At 43.5% G+C, this 25,497-nt stretch overlaps 1 protein-coding gene across 4 annotated transcripts in view; it reads left to right on the plus strand.

The window, feature by feature from the left end:
• LOC137433060 (uncharacterized) overlaps positions 1-25,497 on the plus strand; it is a 214,014-nt gene that overhangs the window by 127,491 nt on the left and 61,026 nt on the right. For all 4 annotated transcript variants that reach the window (XM_068125489.2, XM_068125486.2, XM_068125487.2 and 1 more), the window contains exon 8: positions 7,000-7,065. In XM_068125489.2, the coding sequence (XP_067981590.2) occupies positions 7,000-7,065 (66 nt within the window). The remainder of the gene's footprint in view (positions 1-6,999; positions 7,066-25,497) is intronic.

The following is a 25,497-nucleotide window of genomic DNA, read 5'->3' on the forward strand; positions in this document are numbered from 1 at the left end:
TCTCCGAGGGAGTTGGTGGAATCTGACAGGGGCTTCGATATTTGGTTAGGCCAATGTCATGTGTCCAGCCCCACGGAGCTCGATTTTTCATTTTCGCCCCAAGGTCAAGGTCACAAGGTCACGAAATTTAGAAAAGTCAATTTTTGATGGTTTTATTACATTGTTCGCTTCCTGATAGGGTGAAATGTCGTACATGATCTTGTATTATCACATCCATCACTTTTTTGAGTGATGAGTTTGACTTCTCCCAAATCCACTTTTTTGAGGTGACTTTTGACTTCTTTCCTGGAAGTCCTTGGTGTCCTTGCGTTTTATACCTATCCTGCCTCCCCCCAGGCCCTCTCCCTCCAAAAACATCTCCCGGTGTCCCTGCTCTCAAATGTTGTGTTTGTGTGCTTCCTCCCCTTCTCTCCCCATCTTGTCGACCGCTCCCCTTTTTATATACTTATCCTGTATCTCCCGATACCTATCCTGCCTCCCCCCAGGCCCTCTCCCTCCAAAAACATCTCCCGGTGTCCCTGCTCTCAAATGTTGTGTTTGTGTGCTTCCTCCCCTTCTCTCCCCATCTTGTCGACCGCTCCCCTTTTTATATACTTATCCTGTATCTCCCGATACCTATCCTGCCTCCCCCCAGGCCCTCTCCCTCCAAAAACATCTCCCGATGTCCCTGCTCTCAAATGTTGTGTTTGTGTGCTTCCTCCCCTTCTCTCCCCATCTTGTCGACTGCTCCCCTTTTTATATACTTTGTTTGTTTGCTTGTTTGTTTGATTTGTTTGTTTGATCAATGTTAGCTCTTTCACGAGCCTCGACTCTGTATACAAAAAAAAATAAAAAATCATGAAATACAAGTTTTCGAACAAATTTCAGAATCTTCGACCTTTGACCTTTCAAGGTCACAAAGGCTAAATTTTCAAAGTTGTCGGAATCAAACCGAATTTTGGGTATTGTGTAGCTAACTAACCTCATAACTGATTATACATTATTTTCTATCTCATTTCAAGGTCAGTAACCTTTGTTTTGACATTTCCAGGTCACAAAGGTCAAATTTTCAAAGTTGTCAGAATCGAACCGAATTTTTGGTATTGTGTAGCTAACTAGTCTCATAATAGATAATACATTCCTATTTATATATGATCCACCACGCAATAACCCGGGTTGCCCCATGATTTTTAATCATTTTACATAATTAATCTATTTTTTTTCTATGCTTTTTTCTATAATATAATTAATTTAACTCAAAAAAGAGAACCATGACAATTACAACTACATATAGGCAGGGTACAGCCCAAAGTGGAGATCGGTTTCTGAGGTTTGGGACATGGAATGTAGGGACAATGACAGGGAGATCAGGAGAAGTGGTGGAAGTATTGGTCAGAAGAAGAGTTGACATATGTTGTGTGCAAGAGACGAGATGAAAGGGAAGTGGTGTGAGAATGGTGAAGGGTAGGCAGGGACAGAAATACAAGTTTATGTGGCAAGGGTGCTTGGAGGGCGTGAATGGTGTTGGTGTCCTGTTTTCTGAGGAGTTTGTAGACAGTGTGGTGAGTGTGACGAGAGTGAGTGATAGGTTGATGATGGTGAAAATGATGATTGGAAAGCTCTTGGTGAACGTCATCTCGGGATATGCTCCGCAGGTTGGTCGAAGCGATGAAGAGAAGGACAAGTTCTGGTGTGCGATAGAGAAGCTGATGGAAAACGTGAAAGATGAGGAAGTTGTTGTGGTAGGAGGAGACCTAAATGGACATGTGGGAAGGAGTATGGATGGTTTTGACGGAGTTCATGGGGGTTACGGATATGGTGTGAGAAATGGAGAAGGTGAAAGGATTTTGGAGTTTGCTGATGGAGCTGATTTGTTGATTTGTAATACTCAGTTCCAGAAAGAGGATAATAAGCTTGTTACATACACGTCAGGTGGGTCGACGACAACCGTTGACTACCTGATGGTGCGTAGGCGAGATAGGGGGCACCTCCGGGACACAAAGGTGATCCCGGGGGAGGAGGCTGTTTCACAGCACCACTTGGTTGTCTGCGACGTAAGGGTGAAAGGTGCGAGGAGAGCTCCGGGTGAAGTACCAACCGAGAATGAAGGTGTGGAGGTTGAAAGAGGTGACAGTAAGGGAGGCATTAAAAGAGAGGCTGAGTAGGGTCGAGGATGATGTGGTTGAGCTTGAAAGTGGCTGGACGTCAATGAAAGCTAGTCTGTTGGGAGCCGTTGGTGAGGTATGTGGATGGACAAAAGGACCACCGAGGCACTCGGAAACATGGTGGTGGGATGATGAAGTTGGAAAGAGGATTGACGAGAAGAGGAAGATGTTCAAGGAGTGGCAGAAGGCGAAGGGTATGGGAGCAGAAACAGCAGAGCATGAAAGTTATAAGGCAGCCAGGAAGGCTGCAAAGAAAGAGGTAGCAAAGGCGCAGGAGGCATGTAGGAAAATGTTCGGAGAACGCTTGGATTCGGAAGAGGGTCAGAAATCAGTATTCAGGATTGCAAAGCAGATAGCGAAAGAGAGGTGTGATGTGATGGGGTTGAGTTGCTTGAAGGATGAAGTGGGACAAATCGTTGTCGAGCCAGATGGAATTAAAGGAAGATGGAAAAGATATATGGAAATGCTGTTGAATACAGAGAATGAATGGGATGGCAACATCGAGAGTAACCCAGTTTTAGGACCGGCAGAGAAGATAACTGAGAAGGAAGTTGAGGAAGCGATAAAAGCAATGAAGGGTAGAAAAGCGGGAGGGCCGACGGGAGTTGTGGGAGATATGTTGAAGGCAGCAGGAAGTTGGGGTGTGAAGAGAATGACAGAGATCTGTAATCTGGTGGTGAAAGAAGGCCGCATTCCAGTGGATTGGGGACTGAGTACCCTCGTCCCTCTATACAAGGGGAAAGGTGACCCTCTGGAGTGTGGCTCGTACCGAGCGATAAAGTTATTGGAGCATGGAATGAAGGTATTGGAAAGGGTGTTGGAGAGGAGGATAAGGAAGAAAGTGAAGATCGACGAAATGCAGTTTGGATTTATGCCAGGAAGAGGAACGACAGACGCGCTTTTCATTGTGAGGCAGTTGCAGGAGAAGTACATTGAGAAGAGGAAGAAGTTGTTTCTTGGGTTTGTTGATCTGGAGAAAGCATTCGATAGGGTTCCACGCAAAGTATTGACATGGGCATTGAGGAAGTTAGGAGTGGAGGAATGGTTGATCAGAGTCGTGATGGCAATGTACAAAAGAGCGCGCACAGCTGTAAGGACGAAGGACGGGAACAGTGGTGAGTTTGAGGTGAAGGTGGGAGTGCATCAGGAGTCGGTACTAAGTCCACTACTATTTATAGCTGTGATGGAGGTGCTGGCTCAGAACGTAAAGGAGGGTTTACCGTGGGAGTTGTTGTATGCAGATGATCTGGTGTTGATTGCGGAAAGTATGGATGGACTGAAGGAAAAGATGAACAAGTGGAAGGAATGTATGGAGACAAAAAAAGGTCTGAAGGTGAATATCGGAAAGACGAAGGTGATGGCAAGTGGTAAAGCATGTGGTGAGGTGGAAAGAACTGGGAAGTGGCCCTGTGCTGTGTGTAGGAAGGTTGTCGGAGTGAACTCCATTCAATGTACAATGTGCGCTGAGTGGGTTCATCAAAAATGTAGTGGTCTGAGAGGGTCATTAACCAGTGTGGCAGCTACATTCAGGGAGCTGCAGATGGAGGAAATGTTGAGTTGGATCTTGGAGATGGCGTGAAGCTGGAAGGTGTGAAAACATTTTGCTACCTCGGAGACATGCTGAATGGAGAAGGTGGATCAGACTCGGCAACGGTTGCTAGAGTGAGATGTGCATGGAAGAAGTTTCGGGAACTGAGTGGCGTGCTGATGATGAGGGGTGTCGTTGAAGCTGAAGGGAAAGGTGTATGCTGCATGTGTGAGAAGTGTTATGATTTATGGGAGCGAGACATGGGTAATGAACGTAGAGCAGCAACGAAGGTTGGAAAGGGTGGAAATGCGGATGGTTCGACGGATGTGCGGAGTATCGTTGAGAGAGAGGAAGACAAATGATGAATTGCGAAAGATGATGGGAATAGAGCCTGTGATTGATGCTGTGAAGAGGAACAGGTTGAGATGGTTTGGTCATGTGTTGAGGAAGGATGAAAGTGACTGGTTGAGAAGAGTGATGGAAATGAATGTAGAAGGAAGTAGAGGATGGGGAAGACCGAGAAAGACTTGGCTAAAGATGGTGGAAGAAGAAATGCGGGCAATGGGGGTTAACGAGGGGAGATGCAGAAAATAGGGCAAAATGGAGAAGATTGTCATGGGGACCGCAAGGCTAACCCCCGCTCTAGTAGGGAAAATGGCCTTTAAAATGCATGTTGTTGTTGTTGTATAATTAATCTATTTTAGGGGGAGTGTAACCTGGGTTCGTGTGATCGGAAAATCCTTTGTGTCGCAAAGGATTTTCCTATCATGCGAACCCGTGTTACACTCCCCCTAAAATAGATTAATTAATTTTGTAAAATGATTAAAAATCATGGGCAACCCGGGTTACCGCGTGGTGGATCATATTTTCAATATCGGTTTTGACTTTTTGAGGTCACAAAGGACGGCCATTTCGAAGTAGTCCGTCCTTTGTCATTGAATACCGCTCGCTCGTGGACCACCGTCTCCTGACTTTTTACTCATATTTTCACCCGTATAAGGGTCACAGTGGAAGGCGTGCCTTTTACAAACAAAGTGAAGGAGAGGGAGAAAGCTGAAGTAGGAGAGGGAAGATTGATAAGACAAAATAAAGTAAAATAGAAAGAGTAAAACAGGGAGAGGGAAATAATTGAAAGGTTGAAAGAGATGGGAAAAGACTAACCAAACGAAAAGCTCTCCATGGGGAGCTCATGTACCGATCCTGAATATCAGGCTTTGCTCTTTACATTTATGATTGTGATGCTGAAATGGAGAAAATCATGGAGACTGTAATGAGAACGAATGTATGTTGGGAATATTGAACTGTTGAGCAACCGGCTTGGAGAGGTCTGTGCTGTTGGTTCGTACATCGAGCAAGTTTTCACGGAAGTGATCGCCCGGTTTCACCAACGTACATGTTGCAGAGGATGCACATGATTCAGTATGTCACATTCGTGAAGGTACAGTCAAAGTGGTCCATGTCTTTAATGCTGCTTTTGGGTCTTGATGACGTATTATGATCAGTTTTATACCTAGTTTGCGACACAATCTTTCACAACAGACTGGCAGAGGTTGGAGGTGGGGATTCCGAGAGGTTGTGCCATCTTTGTATTTGTTTTGGTTATGGAGTTGTTGGAGTGTGCTGTGAGTGGATATGGGACTGAGGTATAGAACTGTACCATGGTAACAGCTTGCCAGCAATGTTTGCATTCATAGATGATCTGATAGTTGTCCAATGTTCAGCTCGTGCAGTAGGGAAGATGTTTGAGCGGTTGGAAAAGTTGAAGCTGTTGGCAAGGATCAGATTCAAGGCGAGGAAGTCTAAGAGTGTTATGGTAAGATGAGGGGTTCTTAGCCGAGTCATCGATAACTTCAGTTCTCTACCAGCTCCAGTTCTAAGCTGAGTCATTGACAACTTAACTTCAGTGTCCGTGTGGCAGCTCTCATCGAGAGGCTCAATGCTTGGATTGCACACTTCATCAACTACTAATGATATCACTATTGCTTCTTACCTCCGCCACCGAAGGTGGATGGACGTTATGTTTTTACCACTGTATGTTTGTCTGTCTGTTTGTTTTTCTGTTTGTTTTTCTGTTTGTGAACAGGATATCTCAAAGTTGCGAACGAATTCTGATGAAACTTGGTGTATAGTTTGGGCTTGTGACAAGGAAGAATTGATCCAATTTTAGTGAAGATTCGAATCTGGATCAGATAAAAATTTTTAAATAATTCTTCACCATTGAGTGATGGGGCTAAAACCGATATATAGCAGGGTATCTCAAAGTTGTAGATGGATTCATATGAAACTTGGTGTGTGTGTGTGTGTGTGTGTGTGTGTGTGTGTGTGTCTGTATGTGTGTGTGTCTGTGTGTGTGTGTGTGTGTGTGTGTGTGTGTGTGTGTGTGTGTGTGTGTGTGTGTGTGTGTGTGTGTGTGTGTGTGTGTGTGTGTGTGTGTGTGTGTGTGTGTGTGTGTGTGTGTGAGTGAGTCAGACATGCTTGTTGTACCTCCGAAGTACTACTTGGGAGTGAGGGTGATATTATGAAAGTTCGGCTGGGAAACTGATCTAAGCATGTTTTGGGCCTACTGCTTGATAGAAGATCACCGAAGTTCTCTCCATACCTTTTCACTCTTATTTTTATTTAATTATTTAACTATTTTCACTTCATGTATACTTATCAACTATTGCGGAAGTATTGAAGAATTGTGCGTACTAGTACATATTTTGAACTCTTTGCATGAGAATTTTCATTCTAACTCAAGCTGCCTAGTTGTAGTAATGGTAGCTCAATGTGCATACGTCATGTAGCTATGAAAACTAAGTGAAGCATGAGTGAAATAGTTTGTTATGATAGGCAGGCAGGTGCATCATGATTTTTGTTATTGTGAATTTTTTGACATCAGAGGAAATTTGGATCGATTTTACACATGTTTAGACATTTTTCAGTAATTCCCTGGGATACAAGTAATGTGATGAGTTGATCATTCAATAGGGCATGAACGTTGCTGGGCCAAACAGCCGTCCATCGCCCCCACCCCTCCCCCTCCCATCGGTGGGGCGCCCTGCAATTACCTGGGTCACCCCATGTTTCAGACCGTCCCTGCATTTGATGACATAGGGCAGAACAGTGATTACTCAGAGAAGGAATTTGAATGTGGAATGACATTTCTCCAAGTGTTAAAAAGACAGCCTGGTTAACGTATAGATATAATTTTTTTATATCTGATTGATAATGTTACTGCGATCATACCTGGCTAATTAGATATACCGTACAAATATTTGGTAAAGAATGTGATAATGTGCACTGCACCTTGACCAGGTTAACCACTACTTGATTCATTTCTTGCAGGAGGCTGACGCAAACCTATCGTTTCCAACACTACCCAACAGCGACGGGGCAGCAACCATTAACCAGGTGTGTTTTGACAACCTCCATTACAAATTAGCCCTTTTTAAAGGTTACATTGAAAATAGCCAAATTATCTTATAATGCGGAATTTGCAGAGCCTTGCTTTGCAATCCTATTATCCTGAGCCTTTGTATATGTTGGACAAAGCTTTCAAACCTACCTGCATTCTTGGGGTGTCGTGGTCTACAGTGAGAGATTATCCTTTCTGTGGGGCAGCACTCCATTACATTTTTAATTGTTTATGGCTTTTGAGAGTAGTAGTAATACAAAAATGCGGATTGTGGCTCACACAAGAACTTGAAACTAAGCCACGTTGTTTCCAAGCAATGGCGAAATTTCATTTTGGTTTGACTTATCGGTGTTACCATCTGAGCATGTGGCTCATTGTTGGTAAACCCACATTCAAATCCCACAGGTCACGTGTTTGTCCACTGTTTGTTTGTAATATCCTAGTTATCCATGTAAAAGTATACCGAATGATATGTACTCATGTTTTTCTCTTGAATATAATTTATATGGAAGCTCCTGGTGTGTACCCCGGTTTTGAATAGGTACACCGTATCCCTGCACATCATAAGAGGCGACTAAGGGTTGGCGCCAGGAAGGGCATCCGGCCATATAAACATTGCCTCAAACAGGGAACCATGATTGTCATGGGGCCCGCAAGGCTAACCCCTGCTCCGGCGGGGAAAATGGCCTTAAAACGATCATTCATTCATTCATTCTCCTGCATAAGCCTGAGATCACTGAACAAAACACTAAAAATAAAAATTGTTTCATTTTCAGCTCTGTTAAAGCATTAGCAGTTCCAAATGAACATCTCGTGTTTGTTGGAGTTGGCAGGCGGTTGGTGAAGGTACTCCAATCAATGTTCAATTATAAAGGATTTTAATAATTAAAGTCTAATTTTCAGCCCATATACTCTAGTATTTATCATGATAACGAAATCCAAATAGTGCTGAGGGTGGATCTTCAAATTGTGCATAAAATGGTTTTGTGTTCATTCCCATTGACATATCAGGAATAGACCTTCGACAATTTTGCCACCCATCGTATCACAAAACGAACACAGGTTAATTTTGTCATTTTCGGTATTCTTTACCCATAATCGATCACTTCATTTTCCGAGTTCTGATGCATAAGCGAGCACTGTGAAATATTTTTTCAGAATTGATAATTTTAATAATTAATTAAATAAAGGAAGTTTGACACAGGAGGAGGCCATTAGGCCCATCAATTCCTGCGCTATTATTACCAATCTATGGTTGTTTGTCTGTGCTCAATCCTTTTTTAAATGCTGAGCATCAAGCAAGGAGGCAGCACATCACATTTTTAAAGTCTTGGGTATGACCTGGCCGGGGTTCGAACCACCGCCCTCCCAGGCTCAGATGCTCTATCCATTAAACCACAGAGGCTGGTCCATTCAGCCACCATTAATCATTAAAGTGTGTCGTTTTGCTATTAGTAATGGCCTTATTGACTCCAAATTTACCCAACAAGAAACTCTAAGATTTAGGGATATTTGCCAGTAATTTCTACAAAAAGTTTCTATTTGATTTCATTATTCCAGTGAAGACCGTTCCATGGGAACCGCAAGGCTAACCCCCGCTCTAGCAGGGAAAATGGCCTTAAAATGCATGTTGTATTCCAGTGAAGACATCAACTTTGAAGTAATCGTCCTATTTGTGGATTTTGCTTATTATAATCATATATGAATCACAGATATTATCAATCACATCCACTTTTTAATCTAGTGAAGTCAGAGCACAATTACTGAAGGGAATTCTGATTATCCAAATGAAGTTAACAGGGCTGTCAGGATAGCCTAAAGTTATGCACGCTCCCTTCTGAGTTGTCAAGCCTGGGTTTGAATCCCGATCGATCGCAAGTTTCCATTGACAATAGTGCAGCTTCCTCGACTGATGTGATGCAGCACATCACAGCACATTCAATATTTAGGGCCCCTGACCTTTGGAAGTGGTACAGGGCAGAGTTGAGGATGGAATCCAAACTGATTAACAGAGAGCGAGCTGTTCGAAAAGATCATTGTCCTGTAGTAATGTAAATCTTTGCCGCAGTGTAAGGTCTTTTGCATTCTGAAGCAGGTTCTTCTCAAGGATTTGCCTGTATTTGGCTCCATTCATTGTTGCTTCTATCCTTACAAGTCTCCCAGTCCCTGCTGCTAAAAAGCAGTTTTTGTTTCATTGGACCACAGAATATTTTGCCTCATGCTCTGAGGCTTTCACTTGCCGTTTTGCAAACTCAATATTTTGTCATGTGCCTTTTCTCAGGAGTTAGTGTCTTAGTGAAGTGTCTTACATCTGGCCACTCTCCCATTAAAGCCTAGATTTGTGAAGTGCTGCAGAGACTGTTGTCCTTCCAGCAGGTTCTCCCATCTCAGCCAAGTATCTTTGTAGTTCTGTCAGAGTGGTCATTGGGTTGTTGTCACCTCCCTGACCAAGGTCTTTTTGCCCGGTTCAGTTTGGTCGGATGGCTAGATCGAGGAAGAAGTCTGGGTAGTTCCATATTCTTTCCATTTCCTAATGATGGAGTTCACTTTGCTCTTGGAAACCTTCAACACGAGAAATAGTTTTTTCCCCTTCCCCAGACCTGTGCCTCATCACGATTATATCTCGGAGTTCTACACAGTTCCTTGGACTTAAAGTTCGAATTTCTCCTCTGACATTCACTGTCAACTGTGGGACTTTATATAGAAAGGTGTGTTTCTTTCTAAATCATGTCCTATTAGTTGAATTGGTCGCAGGTGGACCCAAGTCAAGTTGTCAGACATTTCAAGGATGATCAAAGGAAATTGGATGCACGAGAGCTCAATTTGGTATGTCATAGCCAGGGGGTTGAATTCTTGTTGACTCAAGATATTTCAGCTTTTTTATTTTAACTAATTTGTAAAAATGTCCAAAAAAAAGAATTCCACTTTGACATTAACAGGGTATTATGTGTAGATCAGTGACAAAAAATCTAAATTTAATCTGTTTTAAATTCAGTCTGTAACAAAACAAAATGTGAAAGAAGTCGAGGGGTGGTACTATATCAGTGGTTTAACTTAAAAGTTAAGCTCCCCCACTTACCCAGGGAGTTTTAAGGTGCAACTCACTTGGTCAACCAACAAGGCAAACATGAAGACCAAGGAGCTTTCCAAAGAAGTCAGACATGAAGTGGTGGAGAAGCACTGTTCAGGAGAGGGTTATAAGAAGATTTCAAAGTCGCCCATTTTCCCTTTGAGTACGGTGAAATTGATCATTAAGAAGTGGAAGACATATCATACCACCAATACCCTACCCAAATCAGGTCGCCCATCAAAACTTAGCAGCCGGGCAAGAAGCTAACTGGTTTGGGATGTCACTGTAAATCCAACAATGACTTGGGAACATCTGTAAGGCTTTATGTTTGAGATGGGGGTCAATGTTCATCAATCAACAATATCCCATTCCTTTCACAAAGCTGCCCTTTATGGACAGGTGGCACGGATTGAGAGATTGAGAGATCTGTCTGGTGAGAACGGACACCTCAGATTTTTGATGTCCACAAAGTTGGAGATAGGGAGGGAGGTGTTAAGATGGTGAAGTATTGGGGGGGGGGGGGGGGGGGAGCTTTGTGCAGGCAATAGGAGGCTTTGGGAGGGTGGGGTGATTGTGGTGTATTCCTATACTGATTCCAAACTTTGACAGATGGGGATAAAGATCATGGGATGGGAGATTAGAATGATTGTTAAACACATGGTGAAACGTTGCGCTGTGTGAGAGGGGTGAGGGGGGAGGAGAGTGGAGGTTGGTGGTTCAGGTGTAGAGCAGACAAACACCTCAGAAAATAATAATTTTAAGAACAGGAAGAAGGGACCTGTGACATGGTGGAGAAGAAGAGCACGTGTAGCATTTATGAAGGAGATACAAGGGTTTAAATGCATTGTTAAAAATTTTTTTTTGAGAAGAAACGTTTCTATTTAATTTCAATTCAGTTTGGATAATAGAGGATGGGGGGTGGGGGAGGAGAACCAGAAGCAGAATCAGAAGGAAATTCAAGTGGAAATGAGAGGAGTTAAAGAGTGAAAATATAAAGTTTTTTGTTTGTTTGTTTTGATTTTTAGAAGGGAGGGAAGGAAATAGAATAGTGTTGAGGAAGTAGAAACAAGATAAGGGAATATACCCAGGATAATAGCAAGATGCACTTTCTATTCAAGGGAAGGCCTTTCAGGTCTTGAACAATATGAAACAAACAAAACAAGTTGAAATAATGCATGGGATACAATACAAACACCGACTCGAAGATGCAACAAAAACATGAAGAATCCATTTCGGAGAACTCGCTTTATGAGGTGGAGAATGAGGAGCTCAGATTTTACCAAATGTGTAAAGAAACCCCCGATCCATAAGTTATTCACCAGAATGTCATTTTTAATAATTGAGCAGTTTTGCAACTGTGATTTATAATATTTTACGAGCCCAGCTTCGCGGCTGTTAGACTTTCGGTCTTGTTTTTTGTTCATGGAGGGGATTTGCAGATTGCAGTTTGTTGTCTGAATCGGAAACTTCTTACTTTTTAAAAGCTAATTAAACATTTAAACTAATTTCTGAGTCAGTTTTTAGCGAGTTTATTTTAATTTGTTAAATTTTTTGCTTTAGGACTGTAGGTCAATGGAATTTCCCCATTGTGAAGTGACTACCTGGCATGGTCCCCAGGTTATCCGCGATGATAATCCGCGATGATAAAAAAACCGCGATGATAATCAACTAATGGCCTAAGTTGGGACGTCCCCACACGACAGATCTCAACCACAGACGAGGGAATATGAATACGAAAATAACACGTCTCGTCGTGTACAGTGTAAACGCGGAGCTCGGCCTTATCTGCCGTGTCGTCTTCCGTGTAACACGGCCCCGCTCAGCCGCCACCAGGCCTCGCTCCAACCTCCGATCCACTCGCCGCCCACGAGGTCCGTGCACCAGCACCACGCGTCCAACGCAGGCCAGCGAGCTCCACACAAGGTCGACCCTCAACTCGAGCACGAACACAGAACGACGAAGAACGGCAAAAATGGGGAGGGAGCGCAAGTCCACTGCACGCCAAGTGCCGCTTCGAGCCACGTTCAAGCCAACGAAGCAACTCTCACAATTCTCTCCCTGTCCGAACCCCACTGCTGGCCAACTCCTCTGCTTGCCAACTCACTCACTCCACTGCATCTCAAGACTCACTGCCAAGTCTCTCTCCGTCCTTCCAACTCGCTTCTCTCTCTCGAACCAACTGCGTATCCTCTCTCCCTCGAACCCACTGCCAAAATGGCGCTCGGCGCTCGCTAATATCTGCTGGCTGGTGACGTCAGCCTTGGCGCGCTGCCAACCAATCAGTCCCTTCCACCGAACCTCCCAGCTTCGCTCAGGCCCACGCCCTCCTCGCCTCCCAACCTCGCTCCCTACTCCGACACTCCGTGGTCATAGCGCGTGCTATTCAAGGTGGATAGGCCCGCCGGAGGTGTAGGTGGTGGCGGCCATTATCGGCGGTGTCCCGGCCTGGTTTCTTTGCTTGCCCGTCTTCCAAAGTCATGTCAGGGAAGGCATTTAGTGTTGCACGAAAGGTCCTAACTATGGTGTCTAAGTGGTTGTGGTGCCAAAAGGGACAAAGGTTTGGCTAACCAGATGAGGACACACAGGGGTGCTACTCTTTAATCCCCAACTCTACTCAACACACGAACCTCCTGGTAGGTTCACAAGTATACTCCTTACCCGACAAAACGCCTCCACATGAAACGTATTACAAGGTCAGATTCCTTACCGCGACAGACGAAGCATGTTACCTACTCAGATCTATCTGCTCTACATATCACTACCACATCGACATAACAATATTTATGGGGTAGGTGGAACTGGGGGGAAGGGACGAGAGAGATACGCATGCTGGAAACAGTCTTGATGGCTCCTCCGGCTGTTAATGATGTGGGATCATGGAAATCACATTGTATTTATCATTTTTGCACATTCTCACTGTCTTTTAACATGTCTGTCTATATTATGCATGCAATTTGTTTTGCAACTGCGAGTAAATCTGAAACACGGCAATAGTTTGAGACAATATATCGTACCGCCTCTCCTGTTTCAGCCTCTCCAATGTGTAATTTTTTTGTCCACTGTGATGAAATTTGTAATTTTGAGCAGGGATGTCAGAGCAGTAAAATGACAAGGGGACAAAATGTATTTGAGGGCATAAAAAACGATGAAATGAATAAAGATTAAAAAAAAATTAACTAAATAATACAAACATACCTTTCCATTTATTGATTTAGGGTGGAAGATAATTATCTGAGTGGAAGAGAGCAAGTTACAAATTTTAGAAGAAATCGAGGGTGCAAATTGAAGTAAAATGCAGAATATATATATATATATATATATATATATATATATATATATATATATATATACATACATATATACATACATACATACATACATACATACATACATACATACATACATACATACATACATACATACGGCGCTGTGAGACCACGGTCACTGCGGCAGCGATTTGGGTGAACCCTTCCATTAGGACTTCCGCTTCCGGTCCGGTCTGGAGAGGACGCTGGCGTTACTTGTTCGCCGCTTCTCCGACTGGGCCATTGTACATAGTTTGCTTTTCTGGTGGTCGTGGCGGATTTTTGACCGTTGGGTCTGCCCTCTGCTCGGTCCCGGCTCTGCTCCTGGCTTCGCCTGCCCGGCTCCTCCACTGTTTCCTCAGGCCCGCTCCCGTTGTTTGCGGCGGTGGCTGTTTGCCGCTGTGGTCTTGATTAGCGGCTGCAGTCGTTTGCCGCTGCGTTTGCCGCTTTGCCTCCTCGACCTTGGCCTCGTACTCGTCCCTTCGCTCCTGCCTGGCATGGCTCTGAGGTACTCCGCCGCAAGGCTTCTTCTGCTCAATACCCGCTCCACCCCATCATGCATCTCTGCCATCAAATCAAATGGACTCCTCTGACGACCCAGGTACATTCACCGTGGCTCCGGTCGTAAGTTTGTTTATTTGCAATCAGGTCACTCCATCCCCATCCTCTGGTCGGCTCAGCGCACTCTCACTCTTCGTCCCAGCGCACCTGGTCACAGCAACGCACACGATCGCACCTCCTGCCTACGAACCCTGGCTAAATCACCTGAATTCATCCCTGCTGTTCAAAACAACATCAAGCTCACCCTGTTCAACACCCGGTCCCTCAACAACAAATGCCTCATCCTGAACGAATACATCCTGGATAACAAACTGGACTTTCTCTGTCTCACCGAAACCTGGCAACAACCTCTGGACTACTATACACTTAACCTCACCACACCCAATGGATATTCCTACGTCAATAAACCACGCTCGGAGGGCCGAGGTGGTGGAATTGCCGTTATCCACCGTCAAGACATCAAGACCAACCTCATCTCCATCTCATCTGCTCCATCATTTGAACACCTGGCTTTAAAACTCTCTGGTCGCACGCAGTCAGTCATGGCTGTCGTCTACCGCCCTCCCAAACCACACCCATCATTCCTGTCTGACTTCTCCTACTTTCTGACCCAGCTATGTTCCCTCTCCCCCTCAATCCTCCTCCTTGGTGATTTCAATATCCACATGGACTCCACTGACTCCACAATAACCACTGACTTCACTGATTTACTCACCTGCTTTAACCTCACTCAACATGTCGACTTTCCTACCCATATCCGTGGTCACATTTTGGACCTTGTCTGCTCCACTGGATTAAATTTGCACCATCTCTATGGCTCCGACCTCACCCTCTCTGACCACTTAGCCATCACTCTGACCATCAACATCCCCGCCCCAACACCAAGGCATTATCGCACAATCAACTTCCGTAAGCTAAACGCTCTTTCACCTACCTCATTCTCATCCACCCTCTCTGAAAAAATGTCCACTTCTCCCTTCATTGACCTCCACACCCCTTCTGACCTCACTGACTACTACAACCACACTCTCTCCTCCTGCCTTGACCAGCTTGCGCCTGTAAAAACCAAAACAGTTTCTTTCACCCATTCTGCTCCCTGGTTTACTCCTGAACTCCGCCTGATGAAAACTCGTGCTCGCCAACTTGAAAGACTCCGCAATAAAACGGGTCTCACAGTTCACTCCCAAGCCTACAAGGACCACCTACAACACTACAAAGATGCCCTCTCCCGCGCCCGCTCTGCCTACTACTCTCAAATTATCCACTCTGGCTCCGGAAACCCAAAAGCACTCTTCTCGACAATAAACAAACTCCTCCGCCCCCTGAACACCACCACCCAGTCATTCACAGTAGACAACTGCATCTCCTTCCTCTCTTTCTTCCAACGCAAAATTGACAACATCTACAACAGCTTGACCACCGCCGCACCCGCTCCCCCTCCAACCACCTGCCCCCCCTTGTCCTGCCATCCCCTGTCTCGGTTCTCCCCAATCTCCCCTACTGACCTCTCTGAACTCCTCATAGGAATGAAAACTGCCACCTGCACTCTTGACCCCATCCCCTCCAGCTTTGTCAAAGCCTCCCTCCCTGCTCTCTCTCCACTTATCATTGCAACAATAAACTCCTCCCTGTCTACAGGCATCGTCCCACCTTCCCTCAAAATTGCTGCTGTTACCCCCATTCTAAAAAAACCTGGTCTAAACCCTGACACCCTAAACAACTTCAGACCCATCTCCAACCTACCCTTTCTGTCAAAAGTTTTGGAACGCGCTGTAGCCACTCAACTCAAACATCATCTCTCTGCCAATAACCTGTATGAAACATTCCAATCCGGATTCCGGTCCAACCACAGTACTGAAACTGCTCTCCTCAAAATCACCAACGACCTTCTCCTCTCCTCTGACGCTGGCAACCTCAACATTCTCGTCCTCCTCTACCTCAGCGCAGCCTTTGACACCATCGTTCACACTATCCTCCTCACCCGACTTGAATCCACCTTTAACGTTACCGGCACTGCCCTCTCTTGGATTAAATCATACCTCTATGACAGACTCCAGTTCATCTCCATCAATAACTGCAAATCCCCCACTGCTCCCCTCCCCCAAGGTGTCCCCCAAGGTTCAGTTCTTGGCCCCCTCCTCTTCATCCTTTACCTGTCCCCGCTCGGTCACTTAATCCGCCGTCATGGTCTCCAATTCCACTGCTTCGCCGATGACATCCAGCTTTTCATCTCCACCAAGTTCGTCTCCACCGACACCCACTCTATCCTGACAAACTGCATCACTGAAATAAAATCCTGGCTTCAAATCAACTTCCTCAAGCTTAACTGTGATAAATCTGAAATAATCATCATTGGCCCAAAAACGCTCACAAAATCCACCCATAACTTTGCCCTCAACATCGACGGTATCCCAGTATCCACCTCCCCTCACATCCGGAATCTTGGCGTCATCTTTGACCAAACCCTTTCCTTCGACAAATACACTAAACAGATCACAAAGTCAGCCTTCTTTCACCTGAAAAACATTGCCCGTCTCCGCTCATCCCTCTCCTCCACGGCTGCAGAAACCCTCATCCACGCCTTCATCACCTCCCGTCTGGACTACTGCAATAGCCTCCTCTATGGTTCACCCTCAAAAATCACCAATAAACTCCAATACATTCAGAACTCCGCTGCCCGTCTACTCACCCATTCCCGGACCCGTGACCACATCACCCCCGTCCTTTACAAGCTTCACTGGCTCCCCATCCCCCAGAGAATCCAGTACAAAATCTTCCTCTTGACATACAAAGCCCTCCATAACCTGGCCCCATCCTACCTGGCTGACCTCCTCTCCAGACACACTCCCACCCGCAACCTCCGCTCTGCTGGTACAAACCTCCTGACCCCCTCCATCCGGACCAAATTCAGATCCTGGGGGGACAGGGCCTTCTCCATCGCTGCTCCCACCCTCTGGAACTCACTACCTCACACCATCAGAGACTCCTCCTCACTCACCACATTCAAAACATCACTAAAGACCCACCTGTTCAACACTGCATTCAACATTCAACCCACAGCATTTAACCCCTGACTATCTCTTCTCCTTCTCCCTCCTTTTGCTTTAAATATTTCCCTATTGATTCTTGTCTTTTTTGCAATTGTTGTTTTCATGTATTGTTATGCATTATGTTTGCCACTCTGTCAAAGCGCCTTTGGGCTTCTGGAAAAGCGCTATACAAAATAAATGAATTATTATTATTATTATTATACATACATATACATATTTTTTTTTTCACGTGAAAAAGTAAGTACACCCCATGTAAAGTTTTGACGTTTTCAACATATTTCAACATACAGCGATTTGATCTTCATTTCAACAATATTGATAGAAAAAGGTGATATAATATAACAAATATCTTGAAACATTTACATTTTGTCATCCATTGTATAATAATTTAAATAAACATAAATGCAAATTTCGCATGTGGAAAAAGTAAGTACACCCCGACATTTATCACTACTTCAAATACCTAAAATTAGAATCAGGTGCACCAGCTCAGGTGCAAACGATTAGAACATCGTCAGAGAAGATCTTGGAGGAACCTGTCTTATTTAAACCTCAGACATTTCGTTTAGTTTGCTCTTTATTGTTGAAGTGTGCGGCGTCACCATGCCTAGATCAAAAGAGCTCTCTGAGGCCTTCAGAAAGAAGGTTATAGACGCCTACGAGTCTGGGAAGGGATTTAAAAAGATCTCCAAACAATTTGAAATCAATAATTCGACTGCCCTGAAGATCATCTCCAAGTGGAGAAGATTCCAACCAACTGCCAACTTGTTCAGGCCAGGCCGCCCCAGCATGTTCAGCCCGAGAGCAGACCGCAAGATGCTGAAAGAAGTCTCTAAGAACCACAGAATGTCATCACGGGACCTACAGGTAGCTCTTGCCACTGTTGATGTCAAAGTGCACGAGTCTACCATCAGAAAGAAGCTGCACAAATTTGATCTCCATGGGAGGTGTGCCTGGAGGAAACCTTTGCTGTCCAGAAAGAACATCAGGGCAAGACAAAAGTTTGCCAATGAACACCTCGGCAAAGACCAGCACTTCTGGAACAATGTGCCCTGGGCAGATGAGTCAAAGGTAGAGCGATTTGGCCAGAGTACCGGAAGACATGTTTGGCGAAAACCAAAGACAGCATTTGACCACAAGAACCTGATACCAACTGTAAAGCATGGTGGTGGAAATATTATGGTTTGGGGCAGCTTTGCTGCATCAGGGCCTGGGCAGCTCACCATCATAGAATCCACGATGAATTCTTCATTGTACCAGAGGGTGCTTGAGGATAATGTGAGGCCATCTGTCGGAGAGTTGAAGCTCAACCGAAGGTGGACCTTGCAACATCACAATGACCCTAAACATACCAGTAAATCCACCAAGGAATGGCTGAAAAGAAAGAAATGGAGGGTTCTGGAATGGCCAAGTCAAAGCCCGGATCTAAATCCCATCGAGATGTTGTGGTGGATTTGAAACGAGCTGTGCATGCAAGAAACCCCTCAAACATCGCACAGCTGAAATAATTCTGCATGGAGGAGTGGGCAAAAATTTCTCCCAGTCAATGTCAGAGACTGGTAGACAGTTATAAGAAACGCCTCCTTGAGGTTGTTTCTGCCAAAGGGGGCAATACCACCTATTAGAGCCAAGGGTGTACTTACTTTTTCCACATGAGAAATTTGCATTTATGTTTATTTAAATTATACAATGGACTACAAAATGTAAATGTTTCATGATATTTGTTATATTATATCACCTTTATCTATCAATATTGTTGAAACTAGGGCATGCCCGTACTATATATATATCTAAAATTATATCCCCCCCCCTCTATTTACATGAAATGGTTTGGTCCATGAAATGTTTTGGTCCATTCGCAACGCCAAAGCGAACGGCGAACGCTTTACATGAAATGGTTTGGTTCATGAAATGTTTTGGTCCATTCGCAACGCCAAAGCGAACGGCGAACGGCTTGCGAGTACAGTGACAATCCCCCCCCCCCCCTCTATTTACATTTAGTTTTAAAACATAGTTTAACGCCAACATATGGCATGCCCGTACCCGTACTATCCGTAATGGCGCACGCTCTCACAGGAACTCCGGAAGGTCGCAAATCGCATCGCAAAGCGAAAGAATCGCAAATTAGTTTTAAAACATCGTTTAACGCCAACATAGCGCCAACATAGTTTGCCGACGGGAAATAAATGAATACGCTCTCAAATGTGCCATCCGAGGCAGAGTGTGTTCGCCACGTTCGGCACACGTGATAGCTCGCTGCTCTCTGATTGGTTGAATCGTTTTTTGGACATAGCTCGGTAACTACTTCTGCGATTAATTTCAAACCTTGAAAAGGCACATCCTCGGGTCCCCAGCAATATACCTGGCAAGTTTCAAGTATATCGGACCGGTAGTTGTCGAGAAACAGCGGTCACAGACATACAAACATACAAACATACAAACGTACAAACAAACATACACACAGAGATTACTGGAATTATAGATAGATGAAGATCAACTAGCTGTATGTTGAAATATGTTGAAAAAGTCAAAACTTTACATGGGGTGTAAAGTATATAACGTGACTTTTTCACGTGACTGTATATATACACAAAGAATTAAGTTAAGCACCCCTACACAACGAATTAAGGTAAGCACCCCCTAATATATATTCTTTGTGTATATGTATACATTGGCATATATTCTAAGGTATGTGAGATCAAATAATGATTGGTATGACATTAGCAATTATCCATTGATGAAATGCAGATACACAGGGTCTATGAGACGTAGGGTTGAGTCAGTGATCCGATCACGTGGGTCCTACACACGTTATTGACGCAAAGATCGCTAGAGGTCTTCTCAGAACAATGACTGTACGTTAGAAAACATAAACGTCATCCACACTGTCCGTGATGGACCTATAGCTCCATACTTAAATTGAGGTGCAAATATGCCTAAAATTCCCAAAAAATTTCACCTTAAATTATTCAGAATAAAATATTGAAAACGGCATGATTGTTATGTTTTTATGTGACCATAATATCACTTCTCCAGAAAATATAGCAATATCATGGGTATATTACACTGTTTTGACGACAACAAACTTGTAATGTGCGAGGTTGTAAAAAAACGGGGGGGGTGCTTAACTTAATTCTTTGTGTATAATAATTGAGATCTTAGGGTCCTGAGTTCAAGCCCCTGTCATGCCATGGAATTAACACTTGGTGAGTGGACTCAGCCTGTCATCTTTCAGAGGGTGGCAAAATGAGTACCAGCTTACTGGGAAGAATGAACCATTTGAGTATTCTGTGTCAGAGTAGTGACCCATCCAGGATTGTTCCCAATAGCCTAGGAAACTGATCTGGCAGCCCTATGCATATTAATATGGAAAAGGAATGGTCTTTTTCTTCAATGCTATTTGTCTGTCTGCCCCACCCTGAATCACGGAAATGCTCCTCAGAGAGAATAAAAAGATTCGTCAAAAGTTGCTTCAAATGAATCCAAACATACGGGAAAATTATTTAAAAAAAAATTTAATTGGACCAATATAATTGAACTTGGGCAGTGTATGAGGCAATAGGCTGCTACTTTGATCGCTCCTGAACTTGATATATATATATATATATATATATATATATATATATATATATTTATGTGCTGTAAAGAAATATGATTTTGGAATTTCACAATTTTGATACAGTATATTTGATAGGCAAATGCTGTCTGTCCTCCCCCACCATCCTCCCACCTCCCCACACACACACACCTTCCTCCCCCCCCCCCCATGAAACACAGAAATGCTCCACGGAGACAATAGATTACGTAAAGGTTGCTTCAAATTAATGCAAACCTCCGGGAAATTTATAATACTGCCTCAATTTAGCTCTTTCAACCAACACAAAAATAAAAGGCTTCCTTTTTTTTTTTTCTATTTTTTTTTTTTTAACCATGGGCTTCCAACTGGTAAGAATTAAACAGAAGTACTCCAATCACTGTTGCACACCAAAAGGGCCCTACAAGTGATCATGCACACATGTGGTAAGATTCTTTTAATTTAACATGATACTGAGAATTAACAATCATATCAATTGGTGGTAGTGTACTGCAAAGCACTATCACTATCCTACTTAACTATACTGCTGTTGTGGGTTTGTCAGGTAGCGTCATTCACTGCCAGGATGCATGCGGTGTATTTTCGCAGAGAAAATTTAATAAATACAGAACAAATTGGAATCTGCAAATGCTTTTGAGGAAATTTTTTGATCTTCTTCCAAAAGGCTCCGAAAGACTTGTGAGCACAAATTTATTGGCAATCCAAGAAACGATGCATTTTAGTAATCTCTTACACTCTCCGTTAGTTCAGCAATGTCAGATCTTTTTGAGCGCCTTCCAGAATTTGTGTGCAAGTTTCCTGACAGAGGAAGTTCAACGCAGGAAGAGGCATTTCGGCCCATCAAGCCTGCACTATGGTTGTAGACCTATGGTTGGTTAGCCGTGTTCTATAATCCTTTTTAAATGCTGAGCATCAAGCAAGGAATTCGAAATACACCATGTTTTGAAGTCTTTAGTATGACTTGGCCTGGACTTGAACCAGCGGAACTAGACTCAGATCAGACTCTCTAACCATTACACCACCAAGTCTCGTTAACTCGTCAATCGTTCCGTGAATCTAATGCAATAGAGCAGCAACGAAGGCTGGAAAGGGTGGAAATGCGAATGGTTCGATGGATGTGCGGAGTATCGTTGAGAGAGAGGAAGACAAATGATGAATTGCGAAAGATGATGGGAATATTGCCTGTGATTGATGCTGTGAAGAGGAACAGGTTGAGATGGTTTGGTCATGTGTTGAGGAAGGATGAAAGTGACTGGTTGAGAAGAGTGATGGGAATTAATGTAGAAGGAAGTAGAGAACGGGGAAGACCAAGAAAGACTTGGCTAAAGATGGTGGAAGAAGAAATGCGGGCAAGGGGGTTAACAAGGGGAGATGCAGAAAATAGGGAAAAATGGAGAAGATTGTCATGGGGACCGCAAGGCTAACCCCCGCTCTAGCAGGGAAAATGGCCTTAAAATGCCTGTTGTTGCTGTTGTTGTTGTTGTTGTTGTTGGTGTTGTATCTAATGCATTGTATAGTTTTGAAGTTGTTTTTGTAACCTGTGATCTAATTGATTGTAGACGTTTTGAAAACTTTATGGTGATGTTGTACCCCTCCCGATGCAGGTGGATAAATACACATATGTATTTAGAATGCATTCCCTTGCAGTTCAACCTCCGATTTTATATGAGTTTTGAGTCTTATTCAATACTAGTAAAAGGCCCGTCAAGATGACTGGTTGGAACAGTTTTTCGATGGTGCAGCCTCGTGCGTGTGTCAGTCTGAAGCCTCGGCCTAGTGTCAGGTGTGATTATATCTTCTTTATTTATTAGACATTATACGGATGTAAATGAGCAATCGTTTTACTCTGCGTGCTTTGCACATCACGTGTGTCAAATTTCACCTGTCTGCACCTTGCATTTATTGTTACTAGGGCGTGCCCGTACGTGCGTGCCCGTACGTGCTTGCCCGTACGTGCTTGCAAAAGGAAAAAAGTTTTGAAACCACGTGCCAGAATTACGATTATTCGCAATTTAGTTTTAATGGCCAATTATTCAATTATCGCAAACATATTTTATCTTTTCGCAAGGGAAAACAAAGAAAAGAGAAGAGAACAACAACAACAACAACAACAAAAAAAAAAATTTGGACACCACGTGTCAGAAACGACCACAGAATACGGAGCAAGAAAATATAGGCGAATGTGAGAGACCATAACTTGGGAAGCACAAATTCTCAATATTAAATTATTAACCTATCATCTTTAATAGAACTATAATAGACCAATTAAACTAACGGTTGTTTTTATTTTCTTGTTTTTGGCAAAGTTAACATCCAGAGAGGCTGTGTATAGGCCAATCCCCCCCCTCTATTTACATGAAATGGTTTGGTCCATTCGCAAAGCCAAAGCGAACGGCTTGCGAGTACGGTGACCATACCTTGGGAACCACTTGTCCGATTAATTTCAAACCTTGAAAAGGCACATCCTCGGGTCCCCAGCAATATACCTGGCAAGTTTCAAGTATATCGGACTGGTAGTTGTCGAGAAACAGCGGTCGCATACAGACAGACACACACACACACACACACACACACACACACACACACACACACACACACACACACACACACAGAGATTGCTGGAATTATATAGAGATTAAAAAAAAAAAACCCCTTCTGTACACCGCACTTAAGGCTCGGTTTGCAAGACACCTTCTACAATTCCAACAGAAGAGGCATAATTTCTCTTTTATGGAAAATGTTTTTAGAGTTTGTTTTATCCTCAAAAATAGATCGTAGTGAACACACCGTGTTAAAAGATTTCCTTTTAAAACCTGCACTTATGAAGGGGGACAGACATCTGTACAAACACACAAACTGACATTGTGTTTACATGGTGGATAGCACAAAAATAAATACCAATCTGTTATGAATCTACGTTATGCTCGATAATATTAGCATTGGTCAGGGCGGTGTACATTCCATTTGACTGCTTCAATGCTCAGTGGTCTTCTTCTTTGTAGTTGTGCAGGAAGATTTGCTCATTGTACTTTTTGAGGATTATACAGTGTGTTTGTTCCCCAAGCGTGAAGGTCTGTACTATGGTTCATTGTTCCTTTCTTTTCCTTCCACAGTTTACTGATGTGTGCTGGCAAATCATTATCATGAATATAAATCTATATTGTGAATACATATCTGACAGTACTCTGATGAAGAGTGCAGACATCATTATTTCTTTGGCTCAGGCTGTTATTGGGATGAAGCGAAGCTGCCGATGCAATGAGAACGAATTTTCACAAACCGGAAAGAGGGTGAACTGGCATGAGCTCTTCCTCATAATCAAGACAGCTTGCTTGCTTTTCCTTCTTTCCCACGGCGGTTAACATACAACTCTCAAAATGTGGTTAAGAAAAATAACTATAAGAATTTTTTTTTTCCCCATCAACGTAGACTGACTCTCTTCTTTGTAAAGACTGAATGTGCCATTGATGACGTAGTGCCTCATTTTCCTCCAACTGCTTCATCATTTCAGTGGGCTGGCACGATGGCCTAGAGGTGTATACACTCCCAATGCACTCTCTGTCCTGCGTTTAATTCCCAACCCAGCTATATAAACTGCCATGCTGACTGACCAGTGTTTGGAATGCCTTGTGATGCGGATGGATGTTGCACTGTGCGTTTTGTCTGGCTGTATTGGACATTAAATTGGTTTTGACTCGATTGTGTCACAAAGGATTTTCCTATCACGCGAACCCGGGTTACACTCTCCCTAAAATAGATTAATTAACTATGTAAAATGATTAAAAATCACGGGGCAACCCGGGTTACCACGTGGTGGATCATATATACATATATATATATATATATATATATATATATATATATATATATATATATATATATATATATATATATATATATATATATATACATACATACATATACAGTGGAACCTTGACTTACGAGTTTAATTCGTTCTGTGACCGAGCTCGTAACTCAATTTGCTCGTTTCTCAAATTAAATTTCCCCATTAAAATGCATTGAAATGCTATTAATCCGTTCCAGCCCGCCAAAAACCACACCAATTTTTTTTTAAATATACAGTATATATAAAAAATATCTCGCGCTTTATATTTCACCTGTATGCAGCATGCTTTTTTTTTTTTTTTTTTTTTTTTTTTTCCGGTACTTCCGGTCCCTCGAGCGACGGGGCTTGCTTTGATCTCTCCACGGCATCAAAGTTTGAGTGTTTTCCCGTTCGTTTCTTTGTCAAATTTCCGCTGCGTATTTTGTTGTGTATGTGTTATTGTGTGTTTCTATTTGGTTTTGGTTTTGTAGTTGTTGCAAATTTGTGTGTAATTAGTCGTTTCTTTGTCCGCGCCTCGTGCGGCCTGGTGTCTCGTGCGGCCTCCTCGTCTCGACTTGTGCCCCGCCCCCTATATTCTCGTTTGTTCTTTCACCTCTGCTCCTGCTTTCTCAAATCCACGTTCTCACTTAGAGACTTTTCCCAGATTGTTTTCATGGTTTTGTTTAAATATTTATTTAAATATGTTTAAACCGCAGCGGTGATCCCCCCCCTCCCCCCCCCCCCCCCCCAGGATTTCCATGTTTTAAACGTTTCCCAGTGTGTACCCTGGATAAGAATAGGTACGCCGTATCCCTGCGTGTCGTAGGAGGCGACTAAGAGGGTTGGCGTCAGGAAGGGCATCCGGCCATAAAAAACATTGCCTCAAAAAGAGAACCATGACAATTACAACTACATGTGGGCAGGGTACAGCCCGAAGTGGAGATCGGTTTCTGAGGTTTGGGACATGGAATGTAGGGACAATGACAGGGAGATCAGGAGAAGTGGTGGAAGTATTGGTCAG

The sequence above is a fragment of the Myxine glutinosa genome, chromosome 8, assembly GCF_964187855.1.
Source record: "Myxine glutinosa chromosome 8, kmMyxGlut1.1, whole genome shotgun sequence".
Taxonomy (NCBI): domain Eukaryota; kingdom Metazoa; phylum Chordata; class Myxini; order Myxiniformes; family Myxinidae; genus Myxine; species Myxine glutinosa.